This window comes from Astatotilapia calliptera, chromosome 16 (genome assembly GCF_964374335.1).
Source record: "Astatotilapia calliptera chromosome 16, fAstCal68.1, whole genome shotgun sequence".
Lineage (NCBI taxonomy): Eukaryota > Metazoa > Chordata > Actinopteri > Cichliformes > Cichlidae > Astatotilapia > Astatotilapia calliptera.
Genome location: NC_137437.1, coordinates 30,849,620 through 30,864,103, shown reverse-complemented (window position 1 = coordinate 30,864,103; position 14,484 = coordinate 30,849,620). Strand labels below are relative to the sequence as shown.

The 14,484-nt window shown below is 39.0% G+C and overlaps 1 protein-coding gene across 6 annotated transcripts in view; it reads right to left on the bottom strand.

The window, feature by feature from the left end:
* The window catches only part of LOC113007765 (nck-associated protein 5-like), a 111,460-nt gene that overhangs the window by 79,602 nt on the left and 17,374 nt on the right, over positions 1-14,484 (bottom strand). For all 6 annotated transcript variants that reach the window (XM_080290485.1, XM_026144675.2, XM_026144676.2 and 3 more), the window contains exons 2-3: positions 11,912-12,047; positions 1,576-1,666 (exon numbers count right to left, since the gene is read on the bottom strand). In XM_080290485.1, the coding sequence (XP_080146611.1) occupies positions 1,576-1,666; positions 11,912-11,940 (120 nt within the window). In that variant the 5' untranslated portion in view covers positions 11,941-12,047. The remainder of the gene's footprint in view (positions 1-1,575; positions 1,667-11,911; positions 12,048-14,484) is intronic.

Below are 14,484 nucleotides of genomic sequence, written 5' to 3'. Positions count from 1 at the left end.
AACTTCAACTGGGAAAAGTATTTAGTCTGAGATTAGTGATAATCCATGTCAGAGAAAATAATTCCCACACTTTCAGTGGATATAAGTTAAGACCTTAAAAAGAGCTGAGCTGCCTCTGTGATGTTCTCATCATTTTACTGATACTCAGTTACAGAGTAAATGGAGTTTACAACATAGAATATAAAAGTACTGTATGTAGATGTTTGGAGACAGTGGCAGGAAGCAGAGCTGAAGATGCTCAGACTTTCACTGGGATTGACCAGGATGGACAAGTTTGAAATAGATACATCAGAGAGACTCTTTGGTTTTGAGGATTTGGAAAGAAATTTAGAGAGTCAAAGCTGAGATGGTTTGTAGACGTGCAGAGGAGGGATAAAGGATATATTGAACAAAGGATGTTGAATATGGGTCTGACAGGGAGGAGGAAAAGAGGAAGACCTCAGAGGAGGTTCATGGATGTAGTGAAGGAGGGCATGCAGGGGATGCTGTGACACAAAAAGATCCTAGAAATACTGTGGTGACTACTAAAGTGAGCGCTGAGAGAAGAAGATAACATACAATACATGGAGTATATGTAGCAGTGTAGGACATCCTTTTCTTTTTCCCATCACTGTTTTGGTTGATACACACAGTTCAAGCAATCTAAGCTTCATGCATTTTGCACTCTAATGTGTTTTTTGGAGCATCACTCATAGATGAGGCTGGCCCTTAATACAATGATGCATCATCTTTCACTTTGCATTATTAGTATAAAACTGCAGAATACAAACATTAAAAAAAGCTTTGACTCAAACAGGAGAAGATGGATCGAAGTATGAAAAGGACAAGATGGATAACGCTGAGATTCCTAATTATGAGACTTGTTTGCATTTGCTATACGGTTCATTAGCTCCTGTGATTTGCACATTTAGCCACACCAACATTACTCATAAACAACATCAAAGCTGAAGATCTGGAGCATGTGTGACTCTGTGTTCCCACAACACAATAAAATTATTGCATTGTGGGGACTTGGATCTATCTGGAGACACAACGCAGACCCCCGCAAGCTAAACTATTGCATCATTATTGGTAGTACCATAAACACGATATTTTTTCATAAACATAAATATCTAAAAAGACTGTGTGGAAAAAGTATTTTAAATGTATTCATTGATCCCTAGTCATATGCAGTTGCATGGATGGATATTCCCATGCGTACAGCAGGTTTTAAAACTATGCATCATCCCAGCAAAGTGTCCATTATTATATATATTTTTTAATACTCCAGCAAGCACATGAAAATGAACCACATCAACCACCCACTTCTACACAAAGCATAAATGTATTATAAACTTGATTAAAAACAAAAAAGGAATTTTAAAGTGAGATCAATAGTGTATCTAAAAGTAAATCACCCCGTGTATTTCATCTATATAGTAAATGAAAAATATCATCTGTTAATTTATTTTCTTGTTAGAGTTCAAGACATTATTGCAAATAATGTTTGTAATTTGTCTGTTTCACATTATTTCAGATTTTTCTGAAACTTCCATACCCGAAAGAAAGAACTTGTGACTGAAAGTGTGTTGGTACCTTGTATGCTTTCATTAGGTCCAGTGGGTCCACCTTGGGCCCTTCCAGTGAGTCCTGGTTCTGTAGTAGCGTTCGCACCGTCTCCTCCATGCTGTGGTTAGGAAGAAAACAAACCTGTTAAAATATAATCTTCTTAATGAGAGATAAATTAATTGCAATTAAGTGTTGCAGGACATGTAAAAGGCTAATTATTATTGTGGATAATTTATATTTTAGAATACATTTTAACCATAGACATTTTATGGCACAGCTGCTGCTCCTCCACATCAATTTGAGCCAGCTGAAGTGGTTCAAGCGCTGCCCGGAACCCCCCAGCCCTCATCCTGGAGGAGACCCAGTGAAAACTAGAGAGATTATACCTCTATGGCTCTCAATTGACTTGGTTTCTTTCCAGAAGTGCTCAAGGAGGCTGCTGAACAGAGGGAGTAAGGTTATATCCCTGCTAGCAGCTCTGTGAAACTCATGACTTAAAATCTAATCTCAGTTTAATGGGAAATAGTTTTTATATCTTGTTCCCTATTACCATTTTCTATGTTATCCTGCTATCACTGGTTAGAATCAGGGAGCATTGGCCTCTGTGGGCAACTCAGTCTCTGCAGTGCTGTTAAAAAAAACCCTAACTTCTCTGAGATATACATGAGGTGCATTTTGGTGTCTGGGATACAGCTAGACTTTTCAGCCGCTGACACCAAATACCATTTGTTGTGGTGTTTTACATTTTTCACACATGATCGCCAAAAAAGGGCCTAAAGTTTCCCTTTCTCACATGTAGCACAGAGCAGGAAACGCTTCAGACTCTTCTCACAACTGGAAATACTGGACACGGGCACAGGCGGCAACATTATTGATGCCCACCTAAGCCTGCACCTTTCTCACAATGGGGACATGCGTAGAAAAATCCAAGACCCTGGTGAAAGGTTAGGTTTAAGCCTCAAAAATACTTGTTTAGGTTCAGGAAAACATGAAGGTTTAGTTTAAAATGCACAATTTTGCAACATTAACCTCTTCATGTTGAAAAATTGCACTACTCTGAATCAACTGCATTTACATGTGACAACAAGAATTCCTAACCAAGCATCCATTTCATCTAAGTCATTGAACCCGCTCCAGGCAGTGGATTAACCAATAAGACAACTGTTTAGTAACCAAAATTTTCTTAACACATCTCACAGAAACTTGAAGGAAAGTCAGAGACTGATCACTGGATTCATCATCTGGGTACCAGGAAAACTTTAAAAGAACCCAACTGGACCAAAGTGATGGGCCACCTCACTGACAGTAAATGGTAAATGGACTGGTTCTTATATAGTACTGTTAAATTTTACTGGAGTACTCTAAGCATTCACACCCATTCATACCAGCAGTGTTTTTCTGTCTTTTCTATGTGCTTTCTAGCTAATATTCACACAAGGCTTAGTGTCTTGCCCGAGTATACTTTGGCATTCAGACTGGAGCAGCTGTGGATCAAACAACCAATCTTAATCTCTGATTATTAGATGACCTGCTGTACCCCTTAACTCATAATGCCAATACAGCTTATAAAAACAATTTCATTAACACATTTCGGAGACAGACATACTGGAAAAATATAGTTGTTATTACTTTTTGTTCATTCATATATTAAAACTAACCTCAGACTAAGACTCCATCCTCTGTTTAAATTTTGATAATGGGGTTACACCTTAACATTTGGGTCACTGACCAAATTCTCCTTAATCTAAAAGTTAATGATAAGGCAGATAGCGAGTAGAGACATTAACATGTCTGCAATACAATGTAACTTTTCCAGGCTGCTGGACAAAGTAATGAAGTTCACTAATTGGAAGCAAAGGTGTAGAACAGGGAATATGAAGCTGTTACCAGTTGATCTTTAATAGAACATCTCCACACTTTATAATTTATATGTTGGCTGCATGAGAATTTGACATAAGTTGCATAAGCTGCCACTGAGAGGACAGTTTTCCACAACTAATAACAAGACATAATTTTTTAGGTCCTCTACAATATAACATGATGTTAACTTCAAAAAACACAAAAAAAAGAGAGTATGTTATTAGGGCATTGCTACACAGTTGTAAACACAATTAGTCATTAGGTTTTTCCACTTAGCATTAGCTACTAACTTTCCATTGCAAAGCTAGTGTCCAATTATGGTTCCATCAATCTTGAAAAAACAAAACAAAACACAAGATTGTGCTACAATATAGATTTTCTGCATAATGGATTTTGTTTCCCCCTGTTAATTAAGGTAGATATCCAGCACTTGCATTAGCTACTCTCTCAAATGTCTGCTAATTCCTCTTAAAAAAAAACCCTACTATATACAGTTGTTTCCTGATTAAAAAATAAATGTCAGATAGCATGTCTTTTGGATTAGTTAATTTTCTTTCCACTTGTTTTTTCTCTTGTTATTTGCTACAGTAACTTTATCTAGCAACACCTCAGTGGTACCCTCTTATACAAATACAGTCCTGTCCATCTAAAAATGAAAAACTAAAGCATACTCTAAAGAGTTGGTGTATTAGCAAGCAGCAATAGCTTTGGCTACTGACTTCCTGGTCCATCTTGTCCTATCAGTCATCAGTACTATCCACAGTCAAACAAAGTAAAAAAAAAAAAGGGGGCACTTGAAGGAATCATTTGTCCTAATTAGCACATTTTGTTTTAAGTCTGTTTTTCTAGCCAAGATGAGCATCCGAGCTAATATGACACGTGAGCAAAGAGGCTAATGCTAGCGAACACTAATCAAATTCAAATTCAAATTCAAATTTTATTTGTCACGTACACAGTCATACACAGTACGATATGTAGTGAAATGCTTGGACAACTGCTCGTGACCTAAAGAAAACAAAAAAGGAAAAGGCTATGAATAAGATAGGAAATAAATATGAAAAATTAAAAAGGGTAAATTTAACTAGGAAGGAATAAAATATAAATTAAGGTTAAAAATGAAATAACTGTACAACACAAATTAGAATGAAGGGTAAATTTAACTGGGAGAATAAGATAAAATATATAAATTAAAGTTGAAAATAAAATAACTGTACAACAAAATACACAATATAGAACTATATAAGAATGTATGAAGAAATATAAATAAATATATACACAATAACAGCAGCATATACACAATAACAGCAGCGTGATTAATCCCTAGCTAAAGCCTTGCTCTACTCTCTACCTCCACTTTGTCTTCCTCTCAGTAACAGAAGGAGCTACCTAGCACCAGCCTAAGACAATAACACCCATCTGTTAGGATAGACCTTGATGACTAACCCAGTAGGAGCCTTGACTATCAAGCTCCACACGATTCTACATAGAGCTAATATGGCGCTGACCAAAAGGCTGAGGCTTCAGAAACAGGAATCTACATACCAATGGGTAAAATCTTTTACATTATGTTTTTTATTTTAGATGAAGTGACATATCTTATCTTCTATCTTATCTTATATCTGGTGGTGTAGCTGTTTTACAAAACTCACTAGTTTGGGGAAAACAAAGGTTCTTAAAGAGCTTTTCGGCTGGTAGCAGCTGACTCATGTGAATCATGAGAGTATCCACAGGCAGGACAAATTAACAATCAATTACTGATTTTCTTTAATGTTTGATTTTATTTCAAGCCATCCATAAAAGCGCTGCTGACATTTCTTCAAAGGGCTTCAGCTATATTTGTGTAGCTTTTGACTGTTATTTTTGTAATTATTTTCCCCTGGAGCTATGTATGCTTGATGGACGCTGACCATGCCTCCGTAATGTCGTACGCAGTGACATTTTGCCCTGTCACTTCCAGGCCAGCCTTTCCCTCTGTTAGATGTGTGCGGCACAGCCATTAGCGCCGGCTGCCGACTGTGAGCACTTCATTGGCATTGCTCTCTTCAGTCACTGCCACTGACCTGAAACAAGCTCAGCTAAAATGAAAACAGCGGGTGGGATGGTGGTGGGAGGGGATGATACTGAATTCGAGCAATCTTTGAGTTTAAAGCCCAGAAAAATGCATTTTAATCTGGATACATGCGGTCTGAGAGGCCAGATGTAAAATGCAGATTCCACTGTATGTTGCTCAACAGCTTCAGCAGACCATCAGTGCTGTAAAGTGTTGGGGGTTAAAATCCTGCCGGTACTACCCACACTGCACTTGTGGTGCTTTAAGTGAAGCACTTTGGATCTTACTGCATCCACCAAATGGAAAATTCAATGAAACATTAAATTCATGAACAACCACACGATGAATGCTCTCTGCAAAATCGACCGTGCTATGAAGCTAAACGCTGCAGTTTGAATGAGTTTGTATAATGACACATGATTATTCTTTTAAAACAAATGGAGTGCTTTTGCTAGGACATCTTATATATATGTACGGTAGTGACTTCCTGGTCATACACGAGTACATTCTGAGGAAGAAATTATTTTTTTACTTTGACATTTTGACAATTATAGATAGTCAGCTAATTCTTTTCACAAAGATATACTGATGTCCTTTGACTATGATTAAACTTAAAGTTCATATTTAAGGAGAAATAAAGTTCAGATCATGTTTCCTAGGGGCTTGTCGATTGGGAAAGACTGGGACTGTTGTGGAGGGTCACACAAATAAGCTAAACTCAGCCTTCCACAACAGTCCCAGCCTGTCATGTGACCACTTAGGAAAATTAATAATCTTCCTGAAACTTGGCTTGTGGACTTGTGTATAAAAGATGGATGAAGATGTCATCCTTTGGTGGTTTTGGACTCGGTATGCTGTCCTGTCAACATGTTAGTTTTTATCTTTCTTAATGGAACTTTTTATAACTGTAATGAGACACTTTTGTGTTATATATTTACATTTTTTATGTGTATTTATTTGAGTTTATTTGAGCTTTTCTTTACTTTTAAGATATTTTCTTAGTGTTTGTGTTTACATCTTTAGTCGCTTTAACACAGGAATTTCCCAAATTTATCTTATCTTCCATTGATGTTCTATGACTTTTCCATTTCATGGAACTGGCGCCTTTCCCAGCTGTCATAGGGCAAGAGGTTGCCAGTCTGTAACTGGCTTGTCAAGGCTCCAGTATTTTCTGTTTTGGTTTATCTTATATAATTAAAAGTGACATAAAATTATACTGGTGACTTATCCAGTTATAACTTCACATCTTTAGGACTTATGGCTTAGTTACAGTACTGCCAGATGTTATGTAGACCGAAATTCATATGCTATGTTTGCTAAGGGTTATTTCACGTATTGGCTTGGCCAGGTATGGCTCAAATATTCCCACACACCTAATATCTAACTGGCAGACTCGTACTGAGTCAGTGCCAGAACATGTGGGTCACACTTGGGCCAGAAAGACATGGTTATAAAGGCATAATCCAATTGTCATAAGACTACATCTGCTCCTCACGAGGTCCACCTGATTCCCATCAAAATTCATGTTGTTTTTACTGCCTCCACTTTCTTCCCAATCGGTCCTCCCTCACGCCACGCTGCATTCCGACTGACCGCTGGTCATTTGAAATGAGGCTAGCTGCACGAGTCATCAGTCCATCGCTGAAGGGAAAGTGGGTCTAAGGATCTCTCTGTGGGCCGTGTTCAAAATATATAATGTGAAGCTGAGTGCTCTCAAAAAAACAAGCACTCGCCCTGTCTGGCTCTGTCATAACGAGCTCTCGTAAATGCCACGCCATCGCAGACTCATCGCTGAGACATCTGACTGTCCAGCAGACCTCATTTCAGAGCTGCTGCCCACCGAGCTCAGGAAACAGGATTGGATTCCTTAAACATATTACTCTGTTTTATTTTCCTGTTTTGTCTTTTCACTCCCAGTCCCTCCGTTTTAAACTGTAGTCAGGGTTGGATTGTTACACTGGATAGACCTTTTCTTTGACAGGAGTCAGTCCATACACCAGAAAGAAGCTCTGGTTTCATTCAGCAGCTGTCGAGGTAGCTGTTCTCACAATCAGCTCCTAAAGAATTTCATTACTCTCGATTTCAGACGTATAATACACCGACTCCTCCTGACGATTACCTCTACAAATCAATCCACAACAGTCACACATAGCATAACAATGAAATACGACCTCTGCATAATAAAAGCCTCAATATCTTCGCCTATTTATTACAGCTGCATTCTTTTGAAACGGCTGATACAAATGTGGTGCTCATTGTTTTGTTGTCTGTTGAAGAAGACTGCATAATAAAAGAGTTCAGCAGAAGACCTATAAGGCTTTTCAATTATCATTTGGATTTAAAGTAGCAAGCCCATATTTACTGGGGGTACAAAGGTCAGAAATTATTGTGACTTCAGATAAATTATCAGACTTAAGCTGCTGTCAAGAGACAGAAATTATTCTGAGAGTTTGAACTGTGCAGAGATTATAATTGTTACACTTCAAAAGATGCTGTGATGTCACCGATTGGTTGTAAAGTTGTCTTCTGGGGCTTCAATTTTAGACCAAGGGTGAATTAGGCAGTAGTGAGGCTCTACTCTTCAGCACGATGCATGATGCAGTGCTTGGATAGTGACCATTAATCGTACAACACTTTTCAGAATGTATTATGGAATGCTCTTGGGATGGATGGATATTTGACTACTTATCTAGGAAGAATTGGAAGAATCCATTTAAACTGGTTAGTTTCCTAACACAGTCTATAGATTTCCAACAGGGTTGAGATCAAGGATTTGGGAAGGTTATTCCAGAAGCTAAACATTAGCCTGCTTTATCCATTCCAAAACCAGGTTGATGTGTGATATGTGTGTTTGGAATCATTGTCCATTGATTCCTGTTGAAATCATTGGAACACCCAGTTGTGTCCAAGATTCAACTCCAGCTACTGATTGGAGGTGAAGTTTGTGCAATGTGCCAGTACCACATGCAGGATATTGACCAATGCCATGAGGATGCCATGCTAAGTTATTAGCTAATGCTAAAAACAAGAACTTGCTTAGCAACTGTGTGTGACAGTAGTAGTAATTATAAGTAAGCCATATTATTTGTTATTTAATGCCCTTAAAAATCATCCAAACCAGCCAACATGAGAGTACGAAAAACAAAGCAGCTATAGGTGCCTACCTGTGGGTCAAAACAGCCGCGCCCTTAAATTTAAAACATGTTATCGAACACTTAGTCCTTGTACAGTTGTCATAAAAGCGTGAAACTGTCCATAGGCACCAAAATGTTTTCGTCTCAGGTTGTAAACATGTTTATTCTTTCTGTAAAGTTGGACATTTTAAAACGGGGTTCTATGGGGACTGACTCACTGGGCAGTAGAAGAACTGCAGTTTTTGGTACTTGTGCTTCATTTGGCTTCATTCTACAACACCAGAAGTTTATCACTTTATAACAAAGCGTTAAGAATAATTATGGGAGTAAAAACAATCTAAAAATGTTACTTTACACATCTGGATAGATGAAATTGTCTTTTATTATTTCACCATCCACTGACACACATGTGTAGTCATGCATGTGTTTACAGTACGTGTGTCACACTGCTCCAGCAGCCGTGCAGATACTGGTCTTCAGTGACTCTTCCTTCACCCCTCAGATGATGCTGCTGCCGCTTTGTGATGTTTTGCCACAGGCTGCACTTTCCAAAGCCTGACCCTCAGCTATCACGCACAACAATGTATGAATGAATGAATGAATGGCCTACATTCCCCCTTAAGTAATGACCCCTTTCCCTACTTTGGTGTAATACACTCAAGCTCACAGTCTTTATCTTCAGCTCACTGAGTTATCCTGTTAAGTGTGAGTGTGGCATCCTCTCACAGAGGCTCTGTTTGTCAGTCAGCAGCTGGATTACATCGACTACATGATGATGTGTGTGTTATTTAGCAGTTTTGATGCCATGTGAGTTGTTTTATAAAATAGGAGATATAAAAATACAGAAGAATTTAATCAAATATTAGATGGAGTGGAACTTGAAGCTAGCTTTTTTTTCCTTAACCTAATCAAGTTGTTTTGGTGCCTGAACCTTAAGGAATCCATCGGGATTGTTTCATATTATTGAAAATATTCTTTGTGAAGATGTGTGAACAATAAACTATTCTCAAAAGAAATCATCCCAGAAGATTCTGTGATTCAAACTGCTTTGGGTGAACTGCTTTGTATCTTTATGAAACATCATTTTAAAGGAGGAAAAATAAAAACTGTCCCAGCTGATGCTCAGCCAAATCATCCTGATTTGGAGTTAGCTTTTTCAGGTATTGATCGATGTACTAGCATGAAATTGAAGCTGTTTAGATATTTTGAAAATATCTTATAAAGATGTTTTTGTAAATAAAAGATGAGACTGAAAATATCCTGCAGAGCTTTAGCAGCTCAGCTTAAAGAGGCTGCAAAATTAGTGTAATGAACAGAACACTGAGAGGCAGGATTTATTTCAAAACACTGCATTGGATGAGACGTGTAACAAGATAAAAAAAGACTGAATAAAGCTGTTTTTAAAACCCTGACATTTAGTGAATGCTTCATTTGTTATTTTCTGATTTTAAGAATTATTTATTTCTTTTTATAATTTTTAACTGCCTGACACTTTGCTATCTATCAGGGACAGAGAGAGAGTGAAAAAATGGCTAATATCTTCTGTAATTTTCCTAAATATTGGGCAGCAGATCAAATATCTTCTGCTTGGCAGGGGAGGGAATTAACTTACGGTCACAAATATTGGAGGCCTAATCTCACACCTCGCTGAGCATATGCAGATCGAACTCGGATGACGGGGCACCGTCAGTAGCCTAACAGTTGGCTGGACATAATGCTTGGTTATTATTTCCCCTTTATCAGATGCCAGGAGGGGAGATCAATAAGTGGACATGAGTTTGAGTTTTTAGTGTGGGGCACTCCATTAAAACTGAGTAGATTCTTCTCATTTCAAAGACGACCTGCGGTGGGCTCTTACCTTAATGAAACCGCTGGACGACACCGCAGAAGCCCAGCGGTTCGTCACATCGGGCTGTGGCGAGCATTGATGGATATGCTTTAGATTGTTTGCATCCCAACTGGACAGTTTTTTATGGGCTGTGGCCAATGGATTTTAATAAACTGAGGTATGAGGTGCGATGTTAGAGGGGAAACTTTTTGAAAAGTTTAAAAAAAAAACTTCATGCAACCCTAAGTGACATACTGGCTTGTTATGTGGTGATGTAATGGCACTGAAGTAATTACACTGTAATGTAATATAATAAAGGTGTAGATGATTAATGGGTCTAATTGTCTACACCTAGCTCTGGATACTGACTGGTGGCATTTGAATGCAGCACTGTTGGTCACATGTGCAGTTCCTCTAAAAAAAAAAATCTTGAAAAAACAAGCTAGCTTCTGTTAGCCAGATAAGCAGTAGGCAATATATGGATGTAATGATGTTGCTGTCAAGACCACCACATTTGGGCCTATTCAGGCCTACTTTTGGCTCTCCCAAAAGTCATGAGCCGTGCTCGATATGGGTCATGACAGCTGTTGGATGAGCCAGATGTGGTCAAAAGTCATGACGTGGTTTCAAATTGAAGCAGTAGTGGCTCAGATGTTACAACACTTCAGATACTTAGACAATACAATGTGGAACTGTGGCTGGATTAAGACAGCCATATTTATCCTGAGTCATATCCATCCATCCATCCATCCATCCATCACTTGTCTAAAGTCAGAAGGTGGTGGCAACAGGCTAAGCAGAGTATTCCAGACTTCTTTCTTCCATGCAAAAACTTTAGAGTTGCTCCAGGAGGATGAATACAAACAGACAAAATAAGTTTCTTCTGTAGGGTTGCTGGGCTCAGTCTTAGAGATAGGGTGAGCCTTGGAGATCCAGATGGCTCTCAGAGCAGAACTGGTGTTTCTTTGTGTCAGCTGAGGTGATTTGGTCATCTGGTATGCGGCTGCCTCTGGGAGGAGACGCCAGAGTCAACAAATGGTCAGTGATTAGTTTTTTGGGGGCTAGATGTGGCCCAAAATGTCACATCATACCTGAAAGCTATGGCTAAGTTGAGACAGCCACATATGATATGATAGCAGATAAATTTAGGCACAGTGTGGAATACTTATGGCACTGAAAGAGCGGTTGCACTGCTAGTAAATGTTATATGAACAGCCTATGGCAGAGGCAGCTGCATTTACCATGAGTGAACACTGTCAACCAAACCCAAATGGAGCCCAAAGAAGACTGCAAAGTGGGACGTTTGGGGCAAACCATTATTGCAATCTCTGGTGAGACAGTCCCCACAAAGCCACGTCATAGTTTGTGTAGTCCATAAGCCCTCTTAGACTCTCACACAGTCTCCATACACTTTGTGCATCTCCCTCAAAAACATTCATAAACAGTCTTAGGAGAGGATGTAGTGTGAGTGCAGCGTGATGACTGTGCTACCTGGAGAAGTGTTGCTGCAGTGTCACCATCTGCCGCCCACCCAGCTGAGGCTTCGCCCTCTCCCTTCTCTCCACACCCAGATGTTGTTTGTTCTCCAGCTGGGGATTATTATCACGGATCAGTCTTGATGGTGTAGCTGCAGGGCAAAGGAGTAAACACAGTTAGCTTGTTGTTAATCTCACATACTATAATCCCACTGAACATCAACCCCCCCCCCATTTCTCCTTTGTTCAGCTTACACACTGTAGTTTTAAATTATTCATCCCTGTTTGCCCCACAGCTGATAGGTTGTGAGCTGGACTTCCTACTCATGACATTTAAAACAGGGCCTCGGGGTAATCTGTCATGTCAAACCCATGTACTGTGCATGTTGAAAAAAGAAGAAGAAAAAGCATGTTGTCATGGTAGCAAAAGTTCAGGTGTTGTAAATATTATAATGACTATAATACCTCATGGCTGCTCCTTTGGGTGTTTACCTGTCTGGATGGTATTCAAATGAAAAAAAACTGCTGGCCGGGAGAATTTAACACTTACAGTAAGCGTAGCCAATATTCGTGTCAGCAGCACTCATAGCTCTAATAAACCTGGCATAAATAAGTGGATTTCCAGTTTGTTTGTTTGTCTCGTTTTGCATCAACTTCATGGGAATTTTCCATCTAGAAAAGTTCATTTCTTCTTTAGTGTCAGTCAGTCTAAGCAGCCATATGAGGAAGCTAAGCATAATGATAACAGTTTCCAGGCTATTACAGAAATAATCAGTTTGGCTGAGTGGGTTTATTTTTATTTTTCTGCATGAGTGGAAGCCTCAAGCCACAGGTTTGGCTCACTGTGACTCACTTTACCAATCAGACTGCATCAGCAGTCCTCCACCATGCAGTGCTGCAGTGCAGAAGAGAATCCAGCAGAAGAATATGGACATGCATGAGGCATCATCGCCCTGAATATTTAGATTCACACGTTTGTTAGCATTCCAACAAAAACATGGAAGAAGAAGAGTAATGCAGGGTGTTATTAATATGTTTCTGCACATAAATGTTCATGCCTTTTTTTACCTGACCCGTGTCGTGTGCACTGATATGTGCCCATCTACATTAAATGGAGATTTTTTCACTTTTAAAGGGTGGTTTGTTAAGTTTGCTTGAATTCAATTCAGTTTTATTTATAAAGCAAAAATTCAGAAGAAAGGTCACATCAAGGTGCTTTACGTTGCAAAGTGAAGACACTAAAATATCAGAGAGGAAACATCATCAAGCAGCAGGTTTTCCTTCCTCATGAGCAGCATTTAGTGAGTGCGGGGAGGAAGAACTCCCCTTTAGCAGGAAGAGGGGAGAGGGGGGGTGAAGGGATCCTGTGCCAGGAAACCAGTGATCGAGCGAGAACAATGCCAGAAGCTCGTTGATGGCTACCAAAAGTATCTGGTCAAGGTGCAATGTGCTGAAGTTTAACCAAATATTAGTGGGCAATTATCATTTAGAGAAAATCCTACATATATTTAAAGTTGTGCACCCAATTCTCGTCTTTCAAAGTCATTAAAGATGTTTGCTGCACAATCATTCCAGCCTGGAAAAAGCCCCAAATTACTATTCATGCCCACGATGAGTGGATAAAGACTTCCGACCACAACTGTAACAAAGCAGATGTGTCGAATTGTTAAAATGGAAAAATCGAATGTGTGTTTTAGAAACACATCAAACACATCTATCAGCTAAAGTGAGTTTGTGCTTTTCTTTTTGTAAAGTCTCAAAATGTCCTGTGTGGAAAAGATTTATACAAGCGGACAAAAGCATAAGAGCACTGCCTCCATTAAAACTGCAGACTTTTAGAGAATCAGAATGTGAGTCAAAACAGGGCCACTACAAAAGGTCAAAAAACTAATGGCTCTCCTCTAATTATTCCTCCCATTAGTGTTGTTCTTTTAAAGAATGAATTGCAGTCACAGTTTGTTTTTCCTGTAGCCAGCAGGAGTTTGTAAAATCAGAGAATAAAGATGGAGGGTTTTCACTGTTTTCATACAAAGTCAGGGACAAACCCATTAAAGCATGCGAAGGAGGAACTGGTCTTAAGTGAACTAATATGACGGGACTGGTCTCTTAAAATGTTAATCAAGGTTTTTCAGGCCTTCGGGATATAAATCAGCATTTGAGGGAAACTGGCAAACATGGTGAAGTTTGACTCAAGGCTGCCATCTAGTGGTGATTGCTGAGTGGATGCGCAGCAGGATAACTGAGGTTTGAAATGTTTCAGGACATTTAGGCCAAAGACTTGAAAAAATGTTGTTGCTGAAAGAATCACATGGAGGACAACTTTCTCTTCTTTATTTTCTTAAAGAAGAATGGGAATATAAATTTCTTCTGACACAAAATCCAAAGGAAACAGTCCTAAAATCTCTTTTTGATTTACAGTTTAGCTGTTGTGATTTACTTTACATACAGTACTGCGCAAAAGTCTTGACCCATCCCTCATTTCTTTATCTTGTGCGCCCAAGTCCTCTTGAGCAACAGTTTTTCAGGTTTCAGAAGCTCTTTCAAAGATTGTTTGTTTGTTTGTTTGTTTCTTTTCTTTTTTAGTTTCAG